General features: G+C 36.6%; 2 protein-coding genes across 4 annotated transcripts in view; one reads left to right on the forward strand and one right to left on the reverse strand.

The window, feature by feature from the left end:
* HLCS (holocarboxylase synthetase) overlaps positions 1 to 15,245 on the forward strand; it is a 115,607-nt gene extending 100,362 nt beyond the window's left edge. For both annotated transcript variants that reach the window (XM_052673802.1, XM_052673803.1), the window contains 5 exons: positions 2,451 to 2,518; positions 3,520 to 3,680; positions 6,817 to 6,931; positions 10,454 to 10,667; positions 11,098 to 15,245. In XM_052673802.1, the coding sequence (XP_052529762.1) occupies positions 2,451 to 2,518; positions 3,520 to 3,680; positions 6,817 to 6,931; positions 10,454 to 10,667; positions 11,098 to 11,266 (727 nt within the window). In that variant the 3' untranslated portion in view covers positions 11,267 to 15,245. The remainder of the gene's footprint in view (positions 1 to 2,450; positions 2,519 to 3,519; positions 3,681 to 6,816; positions 6,932 to 10,453; positions 10,668 to 11,097) is intronic.
* A 129-nt stretch (positions 15,246 to 15,374) lies between these two features.
* SIM2 (SIM bHLH transcription factor 2) overlaps positions 15,375 to 23,056 on the reverse strand; it is a 61,627-nt gene continuing 53,945 nt past the window's right edge. For both annotated transcript variants that reach the window (XM_052673805.1, XM_052673804.1), the window contains one exon: positions 15,375 to 19,629. In XM_052673805.1, coding sequence (XP_052529765.1) covers positions 18,902 to 19,629 — 728 coding nt within the window. In that variant the 3' untranslated portion in view covers positions 15,375 to 18,901. The remainder of the gene's footprint in view (positions 19,630 to 23,056) is intronic.

The following is a 23,056-nucleotide window of genomic DNA, read 5'->3' on the forward strand; positions in this document are numbered from 1 at the left end:
TTTACATACAATTCAAGTATCTTCATCTGTGGCCAGATGAGTGCTGTCTGATATTTTTCCTGATGGGCAAATTTCTTTTCAGATGTTCCACGTTTTCCTGCTCTTGTATTTCAGTGTGGTCTTTTGACTTAATTTATAGAGCAATTTTGTTACAGAGCAGAATAAAGAACAAAGAATTTCACGAAGGCAAACATTTAGGAGAAAAACTTGGTGAACATTGTGATTAAGTTACTTTGTAGGAAAATGAAATAGTTACGTCTGCAACTGATTAAGTTGAAAGAAAAGAGGGGAAGTTGAAATGCAAAAAAGTGCACGTACAGTTTCTCTTTCTGGAAGGGAAAATACAAGTTGTTTCTCTCAGAAAAAAAAAACCTAGCAAGCACACACAATTTACATAGCCCCGAAGCTGAGTGAGGGTTGTGTTGTTTTCTTCTCTTTTACTATCTTAGACTTCATGGTACTCCCAGAACAATCTCAGGAAATAGTAAAAATAAATCTCTTTCTTGCTACATCAGTCTGGGTATTAGCAACTTCCCCATGTTGTGTCCATCTTGAAGAACATATTCATGACCCTTAAAAGCACAGACTCAGTCTCTGTGTTTAATAAGTTGTTACCTGCTGCCAAGCCTCTAATAGCTACATTCATGCATTCTGTTGATCATATCTCTTTGTTCTACAGCCTGTGCTTTGGATTCATACTTATTTTTTTACTGCTTTGATTATTTTCCTCCAAACGTGGCAGCAAATTACTTTTTTTTCCCTATTTATAAACAAGTATGAACAGAGAAGAAACAGAAATCAGTGTTTTTTGACAAAGCCTGTAATCTCTTCTTAACTGAGCTTCCAAATTTAAATTAGATTTTCTTGTTGCAAAGCTATGAACTTGTAATTGAAATCATGCTGTTCCCAGATGACAGTGCTGAAGCCACATGGGCATAAAGAGCTGCCTAGGATTTTCTGCTAGATCCCAGCATAAGAGGAGGTGTTTTCTCAGTGCTGACAGTAGATTAGTGATCATAGTCTTGACAAATAATTTGTAGTGTCTAAAGTTATGATTGTCAAACTGTAACTCAGTGAAAGAGATTGTCAAAGAGATCTGGCTACTGTATGGACAATATCTCTTTTATTTTGTGGTCCCGTGGAAAAATTTTGCTGGGTCTGTCAAGGCTTTTGTTAGTTTTGGTTCAAAAACATTTCTAATTAGTAAAGACATTTATAGTCCAGGCATTATTTTAGTCTTCAAATAATGTACCATTTTGATCATTATGAAAGCAAGGCAACCCTTTGAAAGCTATTCTGAATCTTCTTGCTGTTGATGTTGCCCTTCGAGTTACTGATGTCCTTTTCAAACTGCAAGGTAGGACATCTGACTGGTTCCTTAGCATGATGTCTGCCAAAATACTTGTGTCTGGTGAGCAGTGGGGCCATGCTTGTGCTTGGAGCTGGTCCCTTCCACACAGTGATGCTTGATTTCAGAACTTTAAGCACTTTTCATATGCATCTGAAATTCAGAGAAAATAGTTTTGAAAGATTGGGCTGCACTTATCTCTAAGACAAGACCACTTTTGTATGAATGAACAACATTATATTTGTGCCCATTTTAGAAGTAGAGTTTTAGACTATTAATCTCTCTCCGAGTTTGCCTTGCTGGCACCATCTTGAATATCTATTTTATCTGTTAAGTAACTCTTCCCAAAAATGTGAATTGAAGAAGGATCATAGTACAATTCAGATCTGTTTTAAAGCAGCTTGAACAAAGTTCTCACAGTAGGGTTTTTTTTTCTTCTTCTTTTTTAAGTCTAGCATTGACTCATTTGGTGGTGTTAAAGTGCACTTTCTACTTATCCCCAGAGGAAAGTTAGTATTCTTTTAAGTGAAACTATTTTAAAAGCAGAACACAAGCCTAAAATAAGCCAGTGTTCTCTAGAGCTCTCAGAAGGTGTAGATTTATTTACTGTAGTTAAATCATAATTAGTTCTCAGGGGATAGTGTATCTTTTAAACTGCTTTATTGCCACCATATTGGTTTTCTAAATAATCAGAAACTGCTGCTGTTATATTCTATAGTATGAAAAAAAAATTGCTTTAAGTAGAAACAAATGTCTAGAATTGCTAGTTGTCACTTACTGAAGATAGTAGCACACAAAAAATAAGCAACTCAAGAAAATATGAAGAAATGCAAAACGTGTGTTATCGGAAGGCACCTTGAGTGAACTATAGCTATAATTTTTTCCAGTGTAATGGATACAGTAATGTTTTACATGATAATTTTTCAATTAATCGTTTTAAAATATTCTAATGCTTTTTGCTCAAGAATAAATAGTAACTGAAAAAGGATAAATGGTAGTGCAATGTTAATGTAAAATATTACCTGATATTTAAGCCTAAATTCTCATGAATGTAGCTTAGTGTTCCAGCTGATAAGCATGTTTTTTTTTCCTTAATTGACAGGTTAATGTTCAAGTTGCCTGAGGAGATGGGTTTAATAGCAATCGCTGTTCGACAAACACAAGGGAAAGGTTAGTAAGTTTCCTTCTAGTTCTATAAATGCATACTGAACATACAGAATAGAACATTTTAATGTCACATAGCACTAAAGATACATTATAAGTATTTTTTGATAATAAACTACAGAATAATAGTGTCCTCTTCTCTTGCTTGAATTGTGGATTTAAATTCAAAACCTAAGTTAGCGGAGACCAAAGTAAACATTTTCAGGATGTTTGGTGGCTTTTGCAGAAATGATTTACTGGTCCTCTAGTTTCTGCCAAAAAGTCTCTGCAGTCATGCAAACTGCCATCACTATGCATTTAGTGTAATACAAGTCAGACTTCCAAATCAGAACTCCTTTTTGATTTAACTGCAACAAGACTGGTTCTTGACTTGCTCTGAGACAGAGGTTCTGCTGAGTCTGCAGGACTGTCTTAAAATGTCACATGGGCTTTCACAATCTTTTGCAAGCATATACAAGCAGGTTCTGCCTTTTTCTGTGGAAGATGCTACCACTTCTTTAAAAGTCACTTTCAGTTTGGTGGAAAAGCACAGTGCCGAGGCTAATAAGCTCTTCTAAACATAGATCTACATGAAGGTGGTTAATCAGTTTCTGGCTGAAATCTAGCTTGTGTCAAGATGATTCACTGTATGGATGGATTTTTTTAGACTCAAAATTTCTTCACAAATACTTCTTTACTTAAACAAAGCAATATTATCTGGAAAGTGTTTGTTACCCAGTACCAGGAAAATATTGGAAACAAGTCATTTAGGACATTCTAGGAAACCAAGTAGCAGCATGCACATTAAACAACCTGCTTGTTTTTGTGTTTTTAAAGAAGTTTTGCACTTTAATCATTTTTTCTTTCAAAATTAGTTTGGAAACTTCTGTACAGGACTTACTGTATGTTCTGAGATGGGTACTGCTGAATCTTTCATGTAGTTATCTGTATTTAAAAAAAAAAAAAATGATGTTTTTATTAACGTTTTTTCTCTTTCATTGAAATTAATTTTTTCTCCCCCTCCCCAGGTCGTGGCGGAAATGTTTGGCTCAGTCCCCTTGGTGGTGCACTATCCACTTTACATATCACAATTCCTCTACATTCCAACTTGGGCCAGAGAATTCCTTTTATTCAACACCTAGTATCCTTGGCAGTGGTAGAGTCGGTTAGATCATTCCCAGGATATGAGGTATCTCATTTTAATTAATCTCAAAATTTGTTTCAATTTTCATTAAAATCTAATTTTTACTATGTCTTCTATATATTGAATGACTCAACACTGATACAGGGGTGAAGAACAGTAGTAAGTTTATACATACTTGACTATTTATGTTTCAAGAAATCTAGTATGCATATGGTGAATACTGTCTTTTATTGAGCTGAGTATACTACCCTCACTTCTCTCATAATCTGACAAAACTTAAGATTCAATCTTCAGCAGTGAAGAAAATGTCATTTTTGTTTGTCTAACAATTGAGTTAATTTGTTTTGGTTCTGAAGTAGCAGGGGAAGTGAGAGGAAGGAAAAACGAATAAAATTGACAAATCCTTTTCTGCTTTTTTTGTCAGTGCTGTTTCAGTGGTCACTTTATCCCTTCTAAAGGATTTTTCCAACTCTTGTTTAAGGTTGAAAACTGATTTCTAAGGCAAGAACTTAGGAGTATTGCTCTCAAGAGGGAATCAAGTGTCCTGTCATCAGTATTAAAATGAAGAACCAGTCTTCTTCAGCACCTCATATATCTCCTTTTTAATGTTACCATTTCCTAATATTTGCTAACTATAAAACTTTGGTATTTTACAGAAGTAGTTAACTAAAGCATATGTTTCCTATATTACAGAAAATCAATGACTTATACACATTTACACATGAACTTTATTATAGTGGCACCCAGTAGCTTTGCTGTAGTTTAGGGTCTGTCAGCCTTTCTATTAAAACCTTCTAACTTCAGTGCTTCATAACTTGACTATAAAAGCAAAATGCTTCAGGCTAAAATTTACAGTATGAAGTATTTGGCTGGAGTGAATAATTTAACCATTTATAATGGAAGGGACAAGGGTTAGTTTTACAGAATATGAGTCTGACTGGGGAAGGAGTTAATTTAGGAGTTTTTGCTTCTGTATGCCTACCTGTGTCTTTTTATTCTATTTTATTCCATTGTAGATGAACAATGTGACTGACATACTAAGTGTTCATATAAATATAATGTGAACTAATAATGTAGATATTGTGGTACCAAACTTATTTGGAGTAGCTTGATATGACCAAGACAAAGCTACTCAATCTCTTTGACAGTAGAGAAACACGTATTAAAGAAATCTTCCAGTATACAGTAATTGAGAGGATTTAATTCTGTTGTCGTGGTGTCCCATCCCATCCTCCCCTGCCCAGTAAATAAAATACAAGACAATGGATTAAAATAACATTGAGGGTCCAGACTCAAATACATTAAAACAAGGAAATTCAAAGATTTATCTGAAAGTCAAAGCTTAAATTTTCCCTTTGGACTTGAGCATCGCTTGGCTTTTCTTGGTGTCGGATGAACAGACGTACCACAGCAGCTGAAAACAATGGGCTAATTTAGAAAAGTGGTTTCATTCTTACTTCTGAATTTCCATACCTCCGTGGGCGTATGTCAGAATCTTAATATTGCTTTAACACAATTTAATGTGGTTTCCTATCCCCAAAATCCATGTCAGGATTTCCATACGCAGATACAAAATACATGTGTCTCAGTTTATCAGCCAGTCATTGTTTTTAGGATTCTGTCATGAATGTTTGCAGCTCTAAATAGGCCGTGATTGAGGCTTTTGTTCCGGGCTCTTTTTGAGAAAACATGACAGTTCCAATTGTAAGTTTTACTATCATATGTTAGTGCTGCAAATTCAAACAAGCTCATATTCAGAGAGTGTTTTACTTTCCCATTCTGAGAACAGCATAAATTTCTCTCTATAAAGGAAATTAAGAACATGCTTCATTCCCACTGTGGCTTTCCCATCATTTCTGTGACATTGATATTTATGCGGAGCCTTGTTTTGTGGCAAACAACACAAGTCTTTACTGTGTAGTTTGCATCATTAAATGCACCATCGACTTGGTTATTTTTCATGCTTGTTAGTGACGTCAGTTGCAGTGCTGGTGTGTGGTGTCTTACAGGTGTATGTTTTCCTTACATAAGATCTACTGAGCTCTCCTTTGGTTACTGTCAGAAGATCTCTTAGCACTGATAATACTGTTTAACTGTGCTGTATTGCTATAAAAGCTTTCGCAGTGTCAAGAGTTGTTTTCCATAACAAATACGAATTGGTGATATTCTCTTAAAATGCTTTGATAGCGAAATCATTTAGTATTTCCTGTCCATGTATGTATAATGGACTCCTCTCTGGCCTTTAAATCTGTCAGAAAAGTGGACACGAACCCAGGTGCAGTTTTCACACATCCTGTAAAGGGATTTCATATCTACAATAGGAGGGAATGTGACTCTTGTAGTCCTGGAGCACCTCCCATAATTTGCCTCTTGGGATATGTTCATATGCAGTTTTTCAAGCTACAGGAAGCACATTTGCTTTCTTTCTGTGTTTAAGTAGCCGGTGCAAGGTTCAGTTCAGTTCTGTAGTTACAACAAAAACTTCTCTATTGCACTGGAATGGTGTCATACAGCACAGTTTGTGTTTCCAGCTCCGTGGTATTGCTTGAGCATAGCTGCCGAACGCTTGAATGTATTAAGGACGTTACTAAAGCATTTACGTGGCTGTTAACTGGAATTTCTCCTGTCTGCTAAATTTCCTTTCTGATATTCAAAATAGCATTGTCACCTTGCCTGGTTTCCGAAAAGATCCTCAAGTCTAGCATTGATATTATTGTGAATTTACTCTCATCACTTGCACTTTATCTGTAGTTTTCCATGTGTGCTGACACAGTTTGCATCTTTCTTGAACATATCCTTTAAATCCTTAATAGGGCCTAATGAATGAAGTAAGTGAAGAAAAATACCTCATAATTTTGACACAATAAATCTCTAGTACTGTTTGTCCTCCTTTTGGTTGCTCTAAGCCATTATTATCTACCTTACTTTTTTAACTTAATAGAAACTTTTCTCTGACAGCTGCCAACCTCCTTAATAAAACATGTAACCATATTATTGTGGCTTTTTAGTATCAGTTGTGGAACACCTGAAAAGGTTCTTATTATGAAGAGCTGAAGGTATCACATTCCGTTTGGCAAAGAGGTACAGAAAATATAGAATATGGAGTGATAAATGAACCATGTTCTTCTAATAGAATCAGAGAGCAAAGTGTTTCTAAATGTGTATGCTTTTGTTTCTTTAGGATATTGACCTGCGAGTAAAATGGCCAAATGATATTTATTACAGTGATCTTATGAAGCTTGGTGGAGTTCTGGTAACTTCTACACTTATTGAAACAACATTTCATGTACTTATTGGTAAATGTCTATTTTCAGACTTCTTTCTTTTTTCTTAAAGAAATTTGTTGTTAATGTCTTTATTAGTTCACATGATGGGAATAAGTAGTGACAGCAGGCATACAGAAATGAAGTACAATGTTCAATCAAAAGAAAGCACATAAGTAAATGTTTTCATACATCTTAATAATTCCATATGCTTTACAAGGAAAAAAAAGTGCAAGCATCTGGGCTCGAGTAGTGGGGTTCAGAGAAAGAGCGTTACAAGAGGAAGGCAAAATGTCCTCCTTGATGTATTGCAAAAGTAATAGAAATTACTAATTCTTTTTAGGTTTTCTTTTTTTTTGCAACTGACAAATAAGGATAAGTAAACAACATGCCCTTTTAGATTGGGAGAAGAGCTATGTACACACAGTAATGTTTTCATTTCTCCTTTCATCCCTTTTAAATCCATTTGTAACTTGTTTTTTGCTGATATCTTTCCAGAAATTGGAATGTTGCCAGTGAAGCAGTAGCAGATTACTGATTGGATTAATTAATCCCTTTCTTTAGTTCTCAGAAAAAGTCAAATTTGCTAAGTAGCTGAAAAGGCTGAGAGGGACAGGGCAAGGAATAGCAGACATTTTGTTCGTTTAATTTCTACAAGTTAGCAAGACCTGTTCCAAAAAGGCTATACATTCTGGCTATATTTGGTAAGGAAGATTCTTCTCCTAATAAGCAGCAGTTCCATCACAGGTGCTGAAATATCTGCCAGCAGAAACTCTAGTCTGTTTCCAAAAACAGTTATCTGTGATGTGTCTGAAAAATGAGTGCAAGTTCCTTAGCAAGTATTAAAGATTAAGTAAGATGATTTTTTGTTTTATATTTGAATATAGCATGGTAGATAAGTAAAATGTATTGCAAAGAAAATGTGAACCTGACACTATTTATATCAAGATGCTGTAAATTTTAAGATGCAAACAAGCAAAAAAGTTGAAATAGTCACCAGCTTCATCTGTGATACGTGCCTAGCCATAAAATTTTCTGTTTAATTTTTATATCCTCATTTTGTAGATAATCTGCATGTACAGAGTGGTATGTTGCTCTGAGACACTAGTAAGAGTCTCTCTGTGCTCCATCAACCATTTACTGCTTCCATATGTTTTCCCAGAGCCTGAGCTGATTAATGTAAGAAAAGTAAAAATGAATGAAAAAACAGTTCATCGTATCAATTATTTCTTTACATATTATAGGTTAGCTTTGCACATGGAGCTGCTCATCGTAAACACAACATTCAAATTCAAATAGAAATTTACTGTGTGCATTCCATCTGATGTCCATGGGTGTCATTTTGGTGATGATATGTCTGAAGTATAAACAAAAACATACATTTTCATCAGCTTTCAATCTTAAAACTTTGCAGCCCAAAGAAAGTTGCTTTTCATATGCTACTCCAAGGATTGTTTCCGTCATTTCAGTGATGGCACTGAGGGCAGTAAGTGTGACTTGTGACATCTAACTACTTGTGTTAGTAGTAGAAGTGAGATCAGTCTTACACAACAGGAAAGCCATCCTGTTGGAGGTTATCCTCTTTCTATAGTCTTGCAGATTCCTTTCCTAACCTGATTTTTAGCACTAATAAAGAATATACTATGATGATAATAATGATGAAAATCACAGGTCATTTATTTGCCTACGCTGCTTTGAGAAGTGCCTGAGAAGAGGCGGACAAGAAACAGACCTGCCTTTTCACCTGTACCGTGTGCTTCAGGCCTCGCAGATGGCACAGTTCATGTTTACATTTTTATGAAAAACAGCAAAAAAAAAAAAAAAACTTTTTTTTTTGGAAGATTTTTGAAAGAGGAGTTCTAAAGAATATTCTTCATTGGTGTAAGGGCCAGAATCTGAACAGATGTAGGTAGCAAAATATAATTGAGTTGAAAGAGACAGCCAGTGTGCTTGACTTGTAGAAACTGTCTACTTCACTGTGCAGCTAGGGCATGGCTGTATGGAATAGAGGAGAGCAATGCATAGATGCTCAAGCCAGTGCTTGCCCTTGAATTGAAAGTTGTGTTAGCCACGTCAACATACAGCAAGGTCAGTTCTAAATGTTATTTTTTTACCCTTCTCACATGGACGAAGAGAAGGTGCTTATGCACCTAATATTTTTCACCTTAGCTGTCTACATTCCAGCCAATAGGCTTATTCTCAGATGCTACTGCTTCAACTGAGCTCATCATCTCATTGTGTTTTTCATGTCCATTTCAGTTTTTGGATGTGTCATCAGCGATCTTCATACGTGCACACCTGAGTGCTCTTAGTCTGCAGATGGACTTAAAGGCCACATTATGCAGCCTGACAATAAAAACTGCATCATAACGACCACTGTCATTCCTTCTTCACTTGTATTATGTTTGAATCTTTTTGTACTCTATTTGAGTTTAAATAGTTGAGTTGTGATCTCCTGGCACGACACATTATTTTTTCCGATCAGTTCTCTTCCTGGTAATACGTTTCTCCATCTGTCAGTGGGATTGATATCTTGGAATTTGTTACTGTGACTTTCTTTTACGCATTCTTTTATGAGTTAGAAGTCACAAACTTATTTTTGATGAAGAGATCCTTCTCCTTGTAGTAAATAAAAATTAACAACATATAAGAATAGTCTGTGATAGCAAATTTACAAAGCAATGCATCTGGACCTTCCAACAGACGGAGGTGCAAACTTGATTGACAGGTCTGGTGTTTTATCATAAATATCTGAGGAAAGAAAAGTCCAAATTATTAGGAGAAAAAAATAAACAGGTAATACAATATATATCTTTACATCCCTCAAAGCCTGTTTCAGCAGGCTGCAGAAAAGGTCCCAAGAGCCACATTTAAATCAGAAAGGCGTTCTGCCAACATTATTCTAGCTGGAGAAATTTCAGTGAGAGACTCGAGGCTTCTAAAAGATACACTGTGGTGAAATAGATTAAGCAAACGGGGGACTAGCACAGCAAACTTTAATTTTCTTGGTTTTTCACAGCAAATCAAACAAAACTTGTCAGCTGAATAACAAGGCTTAATTTTCAGAAAATGAAATCGGCTATCTGTAGTAAACAGAAAATAATCTTAATTACATTTAGACTGAAAAATAAAACTCCATCCGAGAGTATGATACATGATTTGCTTTCAGTTTCCACACTGTCAACTTCCAGTAAGTAAAAATTTCTCACCTGGATATTGTACAAGTTACCACTTAATGTCTTCCTAAACCTAAAACTTGTGACAGGATAGCCTTTTGTTGAAAGATCTGTGCTGGATTTGCTTCCACAGTTTTGAGGAAATACTTTTAAGGACGGTAAACAAAATCTGCACTGCAATTTGTAATTGTGCAAGTAAAGAGTTTTAAAGGTGTAAAAGACTAAAGAAATACTGTTGAAATCCACAGAGATAATCATTCTGTGATTCTATGATTCTATGATATATATCTATTAGCTAAATGAAGTACAAACATTTTGATGGTAACAGAATATTCATAGTTACAGATGCTATGCTGTTCTTTTGGTTTGTCTTCTTCAGGCTTTGGATTTAATGTGAATAACAGCAACCCCACCATATGCATCAATGACCTCATCACAAAATTTAATAAGGAAGAGGGGACAAATCTGAAAGCTTTAACTGCAGACTGCCTTATTGCAAGAACTGTAACTGTGCTAGAGAGGCTTATAGATATTTTTCAGGAGAAAGGGCCCAATGGAGTTCTTCCTCGTTACTACAAGTACTGGGTGCACAGGTGAGCATAATGTTTTTTTCCAACATTCTTTTTTGAGGTAACTCATAGATGTTGTGTCTTCCATTTTAAATGTTCTACTAGACTGCCTTTGAAACTTAATTGAAGTGTATTCCTAAGTAGGATGTGATACTGTAGGTAAGACTAAAAACAGTAAAATCGGTGGATAGGTTAAAGAACGTATCTAGGTATTTAACATGTATCATTTGAAAAATAAAAAACAAAGGAGTTTAAAATGATTTTGATTTGTGTAGCTAACAGTGAAGCTCCTGTACTCATGGTCTTTTGGTCTTTTACCAAAATTGAAAGAAAAAAAGAATTAATTGTTAAGTGAGTAGCAAAAATACTCTAGTTGACAGGAGTCCTCAAAGTCATTTTTCAATTGTTTGTGCAGTCAATTAATTAATAACTGTCTGGTTTTCTCCATTTGCAGTGGTAAGCAGGTTCGTCTCCACAATGAGGAGGGCCCGTTGGCATGGATAGTTGGAATTGATGATTATGGATTCCTTCAAGTTCATGAAGAAGGCAAAGGTGTAGAGTCTGTGCATCCAGATGGCAACTCCTTTGACATGCTGAAAAACCTCATAATCCCAAAGCATTAGTAGTTCTCAGAGTTCACAACACAAATGGAGGTTCTTCTTTACTATTCAATACCAAGTAGTTAAGTTTGCGTAGAAGTGGGAAGAGTGCTTGATGGTTTGTTTGGTTGGTTTTCTTCTTCCTATTTCTGATGTCTTTTGTTCTTTGAGATGTATAACTTCAACAATTTAAGAAGAGTTAATTATCTTTTTGATGAAGGTGTTCGTTTTTCTGTATTGTCTTAAAAACTCATCTATGTTGCCATTCTTTGTAAGCATCAATTCTTTTAACGGACTCTGATTTCAATAGAATACTGTGCAATGAACAGAACTTTTTCTTCAATTACTCACTGTGAGAAACCGAAGTGGCTAAATATTTTGTTTTCAGGTGTCTCTGTTTTTATTGTGCTTTAGCACAATGAAGTACAATATTTGCATTTTAACTAGATTCTGATTTTTGCACTGTCTGCAGTGGAATCATCTGGAAGAGTTCATCATGTATTTCTGAATTACTGGGCTTAACACCATATTTAGATTCAGGTCTAAGTAGAGCGTTGCTGACTTGGTTCTTTTTCACATGAACACATACAACAGCTTACATACTGTGCTTTGATCACAGGTATGCAACTCTGTCATGGCTGCCTTGAGTTTCTGGATAGTCTTCCATCAACTCTTAAGAACTATGATTGGTTAAGCCAATTTATTTTTAGCCTGCTCTTTGCTAATTGGATTTAAACGAATCATCTCATGTCTCCTTTAAATCAGTGTTCTGAAAGGGTTTAGCCCTGCAAGAATAGCCCTCTGGGAGTCATGACTAGTATAGCTTCTGATTTCAATACTCTTATACAAGTTCATCATTATAATAGTGATGAAGTTAAGCGAATAAGAGATGTCCCAGTCTTAAGATCCCTACTTCAACCACTATGCTGGAAATGACAAAACGTAAAGTTACTTGTGTCCAAATTCTCTTCCACTGCTTCTGTTTTCTCCAATCCCTTTCCCAAAGCAGGCATCTGTTTTTTCTGCTAACCACTGAAAACGAGGTTTGACATCTGCTGACTAGCAGGATGCTTGCTTTTGGGGCTGGCCACATGGTTCTGGGTTAGGTGTAACAGCTTGGTTGCTTGGAAAGCAACAAGAGATAGGCATGTGGGAACTCCTGTGTGATAGGCAGATTATCAGGTTTCTCTCCTGTGCCAGATGACTTTGTATTCTGTCTGGCCTCAGAGCACTTCAAATGGTTCTCTCAAATAAGAAGTTTATCATAGGTGTGATGTGGCCAGCTTCATTTCCTCCAGTAGGCAACACCACTTATTATGTACCTTGTCCCTACTAAAGTTGGATCAGCCAGATTGATTTCTACAAAGCACTTTTGTCTACCAGCCAGAAATGGGTTTTTTAGGTTAAAGTTCACCTCATAAACAATCTGAACTTGTTAGTAGATTGTTTCAGTTACAAAGCCAAGAAGTCTTAAAGCAAAGAAGCTAGTCTGTAATGGTAATTTACAGTAATCCTCACATATTAGGTTTTAGGTGGTTTGGCAGCAAGTGCTAGAAATTAAGTTGTCCCTCTCACACTTGGGATTTTACGCTCCATATCGCAATATATCAGTTTGTGTGCCCGGTTGTCTGTCCCCTGCTGTTTTGTTTCCCCTTGTGATCTGTGTCAAACAAGACTGCACACCAGTACTTCCTAGAATTGTACGGAGGAGTGTAGACAGCTGTTAACTGGCTTAGCTGAAATGATGCACAAGATCACCAATTTTTCCTTTTTCCCCCCAGATGCTTTCCAAACTGCTTTGGGCTGTTAATTTTTGGCAACTACCTTTATTTCAGAATCAAGCAAATATTATCATAAAATGATATGTAAATCTGATTTAGTAAAGTTTTTAAAGGAGCCCCTTTATATATACACGTGTAATATGTATGCGGGTGTGTATGTATTCCGTGTGTGTTTTCACTTCTAATTCTACCTTTTCCTTCCTAGCTGTGGAAAGCATAGTTCTGTTACTGGTTTTTGACCATAGAATTTTTAAAAACTTTAGATCTGTAGTTCTCAAAGTGTCTGTTTTGTTACAGTAGAGTTTGCCAATAGGAAACACAGTTGATACCGCTTCTATTTCAGATAGAGTGATGAGTGCTGTAGAGTTTACTTTAAATGCCATGCATTACTTCTTTACAGTGTGCTCTTCCTTACTCTAGGTGCAGGGACTGAAAGAACAATGGGGAAAAAGATAAAGCATGCTCCTGGAGGAAGGGCAGAATGGAGTACTTGCAAAATTTCTTAGCTAAACAAGTGCTGAGCAGAAAGCAGATGTATTTTCAATACTAAAATGCTGCAATATAATAATTGCTATTATTCCTATTTGGTTTTCTTCATATTCTTTGCAGTGAAACACATGTTTTATTCTTCCTTTGTGTTTTAAGATTATTCCAAAACAAGTTTGGGAAGAAACTTAGCATTGAACTTCCTTTCTGAAAGTGAGAATTATCAGCTGTGGATTTGTCAGTGCATTGGTAGGTGATGTGGGGATATTACTTTGCCTCTATTTTTTAGTGGCCTCTTCATGCACGTCTGCAGCTACCTGCTGTCTTGGGCAAATGGCCTTGAGTTGAATGAGGTGTTTGTTACAGACCTGACCTTTCTTTCAGAAAAATCAAAGAACTTCACAAAGAAAATGCGTGCTGCTTACAGAGAGCATTGGAATAAGGTCATTTTGACTAGCAGCTGCTACTATCAGGAAAGCCCATGAACCTTCCTATACCACACTCATCCCTAGGGAATATCTGGGAATCACAGCCACTGATTGTACTCTTATTATGGCAAACTTGTTGCATTCTGAAAACCACAATGTTTTTCTATGAAAATCATTTTTAGTATTGTTCTTTACATAAGACAGACAAATGTGGTATCGTGTGGTCTCAGAACGCGGGTATGGAGAGACTAGGGCATCTCTGGACTCGGAAGTAATGCACTGAAACTGTTCAATTGTATTAAAATGTGGAACATTTCGTCCGTGTGAGGTTGATGTCGTATCTTGATGAAGTGCTTTCATAGAACATTAATCACCGTCTGTATTTCTGTAACTTCCTTTTTTTTTTTCCTCTCAGATTGTTACACCTGTTCTCATCACACATTGTGAAAATATCTGTAGAGGTTGTCTGTCAGCAGGGAGTCTTTTTGCAGGGTGAGCTGGGTGTGTTGGCACCTGTCTGCATTCAGAACGAATACGTGGGTTGCATCCCTGCAGGACCAATGCTGTTTCCAAAGATTTGAAAAAGAATAACATACTTAACATGTAACAGTTCAAGAAGTGCATCTCACTTCTATTAAAGGTTTTATAAGATTTCAGAGCTTTTTAAAAATCTGTTCAGGAAATATCATATACTTCAAGGGCTACTATCTAGAAATAATATTGGAGTATTTAATTCTTTATGCTGCTATTCTATTGCTCAACTTTGTTTAATTTCTCTACTTTTTCTGATGCAGCTACAAGACTTCACAAGTCTAAAAAAATTACTCTCTGCAACTGCTTTGGAACAGATAATTGCTATAAATGTTTTCTGAAGTACAGCGTAATAGCTGTCATGGCAAAGATTTGTGCTGCCAACAGCTGATGGATTCCTGGGGGGAAATGCTCTGATAAAGCCATCTGCATGCATAAGATGTGGCAGTGATGCACAGCACTGATCAGACAGCAAAGAAATTAAATCTGGACTGAGGTAAGAACAGAGGTCAAAAAACAGTGGCATGCAGCCGACTGTCATCTTGTAGCATTCAATCGATTAAGAGAACTGCGGGGAAGAATTGTGAACTGATGCTGCATTTGAATATCTTGCATTAGAGTGTTTCGTTAGCTATTCTGTGTTATTTTCAGTTCTCCAAGAGTCTTTCTTTAGAGTGCAATGTAGCTTAAATGGGATACAAATCCTTGTATTTTGTAAGACATTAAGAGTCAAATTAAATGTTAAATTGAAATAAATTTTCCAATATACAATGTGAAGCCCTGTGTTTTGTGGTGAAAAAGAAATCAAACTCATTTTTCCTTTGGCTACAGGACTTTATTATCATTTTAACAGTTTTGTTTTACATAATAAATAAGCAAAAATGCTTTACATTTTTAGGGAATACATATATAATTTTGAGCATTAATAGATTGTTTGGTTTGCGTGCTTTTTCTCCTACATTTGCCAAATAGCTCATATCTGCATTATATAAAAAAAGCAAAACCTAATGTTCAGGAAAAAAAAAAAAAAAAGACATAGTAATATCATCTCTGTGTTAATTTTGAAGTATGACTGAAATGTTGAAAAAATCCTTTGTGCTATGTTTTGTGGTTTTTAGAGACAAGTACTGATATTCTGGGAGGTATCCTTCAGAAAAGCAGCCTTTCTGCTTTATCTCAGTGAGATACGCTCAAATTTTGCAACTTTAACCCAATGTACTCAATTTCATTAAATTACTGAAATGCCCTTTAGAAATGACCTAACTACTGTCACCAGAAGTCTGTTCCCGTACCGCCTTATTTACATTGCACAGTTTCCATGAATAGGAGAAAAACTTTTGAGACATCAATATGGGAGCCATGTTTTCAACTTTAGGTTTTGGTAAGATATTCCCTCTCTCAACTCTCTCTCTTCCATTCCACATGTACTTGCTATAGCCCTGCCCTCCCCCGAGATGTACAATCCTGTCACGTTGCACGAAAGAGGCATCTCTGATAGAAGTATCTATATTAGCTGACATATGTACAGTTGAAAGAAATTTGGGCACTTTTTGTAATGTAGTCCTATTCCCACTCCACTTCTGTGTGATAATTTTTTCCAGTTGCTGGGAGCATTGCCACTCTCAGTGGCCACATCGCATTCTGCAGCATTAGCGTACTGTGAACATCTGTAGTTTAACTGACTGAAAGTCAGTGTCTGAACTCGTGTTTTTCTCTCGATGTAATTTGCTCACATTCCAGCTGTGAATATGCAATTGCTGTTTCTATTTTTGAATGGCAGGAAAAATGTTTCACACGTTTGCTTTTTTAATCACAGATCTTTTCTTAAATCTACAATGCGTTATCAGATGTGAATGCGTAATTGAGTCGTTATTTCCTAACAGGGAAATTCATGTATCTAAATCTCATATACTGTAAAACTTCTGTGGGAGGGTGATGGAACACCTCCTTTACTTGAGATTGTTGAATAAAGCCTGAAAGTGTGAATAACAAGGTAGAGGCTGGAAAAATATTTTGTGGTATTTTAATGAAAAATATCAGTGGAGGTTTTTTGACTGAAGCGTAATTTATATGTTCCTGAAAGCATGTTTTTGTAATGAGAAATAGTTAGAAGAACAGGAAAATACAGCAGATTGACTTTGTGTGCAGCAATGCCACTAATGAGGTATTGGGAGACATGCAGTATGAAGCAGTTGTGCATCAGGTTTCTTTTTAATGATGCAATGTCAGTTTCTCCTTAATAGGGCATGGCTTTAATTTGAGAAAATTAACATACAGGTCTTAGCATCATTGTACCTTTTAAGAAGTTGGTTGCGTTCATTAGGAACACTGGCTGGGAAGGCCGTTAAAAAAAGCCACTATAAAGCCAGCTCATGTCTCGGCGATTCATAACATCAGAATGATAATAACATTCACACATAACATTTCTATAGCTTTGCCACATTCTCCAGCTCGAGAAGAACGAAGGAGTGCAATTAAACTGAAGGTGTTGGTTTGGTTTCGCTCATTTTATGTTGTTGCTAAAAAGTCAGATCCGGTACTTCTGATCATATTTATCATGAAAGATATCTTTCATATGTATTTTAGTAAATGAAGTCAGACGACTGAGTTTCCAAGCAAACATGAATTCAATTTCATAACAAAGCTTTCTCTGTTAAACTTTTAATCAAAAGCAATAAAAATACTGAAAATTATTTTCAGATGTGTTAGAAGTATTTTTGTTTACTCATAGCAATAAATATTCATACATACAAAGAGGTGACTGATTATTTTTGCTGCACGTAGAAGATGGAGGGCGTGTAATTAAGAGAGTGTGTATTTCATTACATTTTCCTCTGACAAGGTGCAATCCATGAGCAAGTATTTTTCCATATTACACAAGCCAGGTAAGCATTTTCTTTAGCAAAGGTCTCTTTCTAGAGCGTCTGATAAGAGGGAGAAAGCTTCTAAAATGTAAACTTGAATTGGGCGAACAAATGGGGCTAAATACAGCTGGCTCAAAACTACAACAGCCTTCGGTGTTGGTATTTACATCTATTACGTGGGGAGTGTTCATTGTTTTGTCCAAAGCACATGAAGACTGTTTGGGGAAGCAATGGAAAGACAAACTGGACAGACTCATCAGTAAAACATTCATGGATCCTATACGTCTCCTTATGTCCTGGTTTGCAAACATTATGGAGAAGTGAAAAAAGGGGAAATCTATTCTTAGTAGGCTGGACAAAATTCAAATGTATGGCATATGCCTTCTACTTGCTAGTTTATCGGACTGAGACATGTGCAAAGTGTTCACTTCAAAACACTGAGGTATCCTGCTCTACTTCCAGTGCAATCTTGCATCTTGTGGTTGTGCAATGGCTTCAGACTTTTCTTACTGAGATTGTCCATTGACATAATTTGTGAAGTGCATCAATCAGTCAAATAATGAATCTTACCTTCGTGTTGACAATGAGATTTATGCTTAATGAAGTCCAGTGTGCTAAAAGCTGAGCTTTTTCAAATTCAGAAGGCTACAAATAATTTTAAAATCATGCTTAAATGTTCGTTATTCCCTTGACAATAAAGAGAACATTTCTGGTGCTAAGATTAAGATGTTATTTTGACTACCTGGTTTGAATAACAACAAGTCCTTATCCCAAAATATTGAGCAAAATACACTTTTTAGAAGTTTCTTTTTCTTATTATACTGTTTTTATTGAGAAATATCTTTAGCTCCTGCTGTGTGATTTGTGCCAATTCACCATGACAAGACCTGTAACCTTTTAATACATACCTTTTTATGTATGAATTTGTCACAATACCATCACTTGTTAAGATTAAATGGTGGCAGTAAAAATTTCTGAATACTGAAAAAAAATGTGTGATAAGTAATAAATAAACATGTTCCAAACTTAATTATGTTTGGTTAGTACAACTGTATTACAGATACTAAAAATCACCACTCTTTAAACAAAGTTCATTTGTCAGGACGTGTAACAGATGGGCGGGTAGCTGATGTAGGGTTTCACACTTTGTCAAAAATACCTAATCTAGAGTGTACAGTTTATGATAATGATAACAAAAAGAAAATAATAATATCTTGAATGTGTTTTGAGAAGGAAGGATTAAGGGAAAAATTGTTCTTCATATAAACCTCTGCATATAACACCTATCATTTAATTTTGTTGCACACTATAAAATAACAAAAATAAGATCTGCAACAAATCTTCTCACTGGCACCAGAGCTTAAGCTTTGCCAACAAAGCACTGAAGCGAGATGTATTCTTTTTTCCTCGCCTTGAAGGTACTGTCACATAAGTCTTGCCAGGAACACACAAGTCTGTCCCTCATTGACCTTCAGCTGTGCTCAGTAAATGTAACTATGTTTTCTCATGCTTTTTGGAAATCATTACTGTTTGGCTTCTTAGTTAAATGTAAATACTCTTTTACTACTGTCACCTTCCATTGGCTATTATTACAGAAGTTCCAATATAATGGGGTAGTGTCGTTTCCTTGTGGGTTTCTGGAGAAGAGGCTGATGAGGGGCTTTGGTTTTTGTACATAAACGTATTTACTTCCTCAGAATTGTATCCATAATTTTCTCCTACGTGTCCCGTTGCTGTACATGATGAAGTTTGAAATGTGCCATGTTTGGCTAAAACATGATGATAATTTAGAAGCACAAATGGAACTTGTCCAGAGGGTCTTACATCCATCACACGCTCACTCTCAGAGTCGTGATCAAGCTTTACAGTCATTCTCTCATCACTGTCCAGTTCATTTAGGCTTGTAGCATGGTGACTAATATGCCCGTATTTGGGTTCCTTCATACAAATCCGTCTTGTTTGTTCATACACTGCGGGCACAGGTAGGAGATGACTTAATTGTCCTAAAGCTTTAGATTGGAAACATTCTGATTTTGGCAGCAAAGAGTTAGCAACTGAGTTTGAAAAAGAGCTTTCATTAATGCTCATTTTTTCTTGTAGGTCTCTGCTAAAAGCTAGCTTGTTTTCTTCTTTAATGAGATGGTGAGGTGGCTGAATCCTGTTTTCTATTTTGTTGGGTTTCATGATGCTGGAATCATAAATCTCTTCTTTGTATCTGCTGCCTGGCATAGGTGCTGTGCAACTTGTAAAGTTGTCGGAGAGAGCATCTTGGTTGTATCTCCTGTTCGATACGGGCACTTGGGGGAAAGAAAAAACATGTTAATTCCTGAAGACAAGCTCATACAATAGTTGGACTCTAACAAATTTTATGGCTGAACTGCAATACCCGTTAGGTTTGGGTCAGATCCGAGTCCCAGTAAAGACATCAGAAACATTCCCATTTGCCTCAGTGGCTTCGGATAAGCCTAAGACACTACTGAAAGGTTAGAAAGCGTTTGGAAAGACACTCAGTGTTGAGCAGTTCTCAAAATGTTTTTCATGCTATGCAAAGTGCTTCTTTTCACTAAAAAGCGTAATTGCATAATTATTAATCTCTGTTAATATGGTCGAATCAGGAAATTAAAGCAAAGAACTAAATAACCACAAACGTGACTCACAATTTAAAAACCTCAGACTTAGTAAGCCCTTTTCAGAACTCAACAAATAATTTATCAAAGGAAGGATGATATTTCGTCTTGATAAGCCTTTGCTTTTTTCCTTTGAAAAAATGGTAACAGATATTAAAAATATCTATTGAAAGGCAACAGAAATACTTCGTAAGTAATGCTGAATCTCAGCTTTCATGTAGTGAAACTGTTTGAATAATAAAAGCGTGATCTACACTATACGCTGAAAATATCCACATGAGACTAAACTGGATGTGCAATGAAAATAAGATGATAGATTTTAAAATTTTAGCAGCATGTGAACCTAGCGTATCTGTTCAGGCTTCTTCTCTAAAATATATTGAGAATCTTTTCTCTGAATCTTTTGTATGCTGGCTAAACTCATTTAATTGTTTGAATTTTTTTTGTCATTTTCTGCTTGGCCTACATGATGTTTTCTTTTAGTACAGTGTTATCAAACAACAAATGATAAGAGAAAATGAACTGTTTCACTCCTGTACAGTATGGCTACGATTAGGTGAGTGCTGATGTTCTGTGCTGAGTGTTCTGTATGAACAGTTTGGCAGTTAAACTACTCCTACAAGGCGTATTTGAAGGTTTGATGTTAAACGTTCAATGAGGCACCAAGTTTCTCATGTTAAACTTAAGCTGAATTTTTTGCCATGTTCACTGAAAGTCCTGAACAACCTAAATGCCTTCTGTAAAAGGGATTTTCTGTTTTCCTAAACATTTTATTCAACATTTTAAAAGTTTTGGAGTTCCCCGTAGTAGTTGCTGACATAACTGCACCCGCTAATAATTAAATATTCCCTGTGCTATAGTAGACTGGGAAAACCTTCGTGTATAACAGAGGAAGCAGAAATAGCTCAATTGTACCTTTCTTACATGCACAGCTTCATTAATTTCAGAGGGAGTTGCACCACATAATTAACACCAGAATTTAAACAGAAATCTGGATCCAATTTCTTCTTGATCAACCCACAGTCCTGCAAGAAGCAACAACTTTCCAGTTCTTGTTTTTAATTTCTGTGCAGCCATTTTTGTACCAAGAGGTATATGCAGGCCTAACTAAACTGAATTCTTGTCATCTGTGGAAAAATGGTCCTCCTACATCACAGATCAAAACAGGGACTCAGCCACGTGCTTGAGTATAACGTAGAAACTTTCTAAGTATAACTGTATTACTATAATCTTAACTCCACTTTTGGCATTCTTGTTATTAAAAAAGTCACCGCCTGAGAGTTGCTGATATATAACCAGTATGATTTAACTAAGCTGGAATACGAGTTTTGGTGTTTTTTCCAAACTTGATGCATCTGCTAGCCATGAGTTGGTTCTCATTGCATCGTGAAGTACTGTTGCCTCATGGCTCTGCTCTCCTCTCTGGACAGAAGATTGTCCTTTCCCATTTTTAGAGCCCGAGCTTGTAAGAAGCTGAAGCATCACAGCAAACAGTTGGATGTAGTCTTTTTGTTTCTTTTTTATTTAATCTTGAATTCTGCTCAGCTAATGGCTTCTTTTGTGGTCCAAGAAGTAATTTGCATACTCAGAGATTTACAAGGTATATTATCCTTTTTTTTTTTTTTTTTTTCCTATCCTGTGCCTCGAACATGGCTTTCATCTCTGATGTTGAGGAAGAAGGTAAGCATTTGGTTAATTGTTTGCAGGCTTCCATTAAAGTTGTCAGCACATTTGTGGAGTTAAAGCAGACAGTTAAGCAGGACAGCAGTGCAGCAGAGCACAGTAGTTTTTGTCCTCTTCCATTCAGAAGAGTTGGCAGAGCTGGACTAAAATCTGCTCATCTTCCTTTGCAGATAAAAACCCAGAAGTGACCTGGGAAGGACTCCTTGCAGGGAGTTTTGTCATACACAAAGACCCACTGCTCTGTGCTGCAATGAAAGGGCAGTATCCTCGGGTTGCTTCCAGCCATCCAGCACATGGGCAGTTATCAGGGTACCTGCCTCAGCCAGGTGCATTCTGTTCATTCTCACTCACTGGGCACCCTTTACAGTTGTCAGTGTCAGTGCACTAATTTGGGATGCTTCCCAGCCCATTCTTCTGGCAGGGGAACTCGGCTGTGCTGAGTGACAGAGCTATTCTGTCATATTCCATATGTTCCATAAGACCATATATCATACAAGAGTGATAGTAGCTTCTAGAAGGCCCTTCATACATGCTTACATCACCTCCATTCATAGCAACTGACAATTGCAGCAGTGAGCTCTGTCCATCAGGCATCATGTCACTGCTAATTCTCACCAAGCAGCCCTGCTTTCCCACTTGTGCATTGGATGCAGCATGCTCAATGGGCTTTTCTGGCTAGTTTTATGGCAGACAGTCAGTTATTGACTATAGACTATTGTCTATTTGGTGATAAGAGCTCACCTTCCCTGCCAGCCTGCTGAGAGTTCAGCATCCAACCACCCAAATGACAACAAGCAAGGCTACTCTAGAAGAAATTAGTCTGTAAAACATATAATACCTATGCATAGTTGCAGTATACTAGAGTAGTTTTCATCCTGTTTAACCTGGTGCTGTAGTGAGGCGTGTTCCCTCCTGACTTTCACATAGTGCCGTTAAAGGTCTGTTGGTGTTCAATATAGGAAAGATGCTCTCAGAAAAGACATTCCATTCATAAACATGCCTTTGTCTGACAAGAAGTGTCAGAGTCAGTTAAGAGGTAGAGCTGCTCCTTGTTTTCTCATTGCCCATAAGAAATGACAAAAAGACATCTTTGAATCAACAAAGAAAGACCAGTACGTAGAATAGACCTTCCTACACTTGGTGCATGGTCCAGGCAGCTTTGAATCCAAACTTCAGAAAACCTTGTCAGTTTTTACATCACAGATGAAGTTCTCTTCATGCATAATTGTCTTGCATAATTTTTCTTGGGCTTTCTGAGCTACGTTGATCTCAGAAAAGTATACTCCTGACAGTTCAACGTGATGCTAAGCTTCACGTGGGTGGTACAGGCTGGCTAACAGCATGACTTAAGTGAAGTGTGGATACTCTGTACCACAGTAGCAGTGTAACCATGGAAGTGTACAAAGGAAACATC

The sequence above is a fragment of the Tympanuchus pallidicinctus genome, unplaced genomic scaffold (genome assembly GCF_026119805.1).
Source record: "Tympanuchus pallidicinctus isolate F22 unplaced genomic scaffold, pur_lepc_1.0 scaffold14, whole genome shotgun sequence".
Classification (NCBI taxonomy): domain Eukaryota; kingdom Metazoa; phylum Chordata; class Aves; order Galliformes; family Phasianidae; genus Tympanuchus; species Tympanuchus pallidicinctus.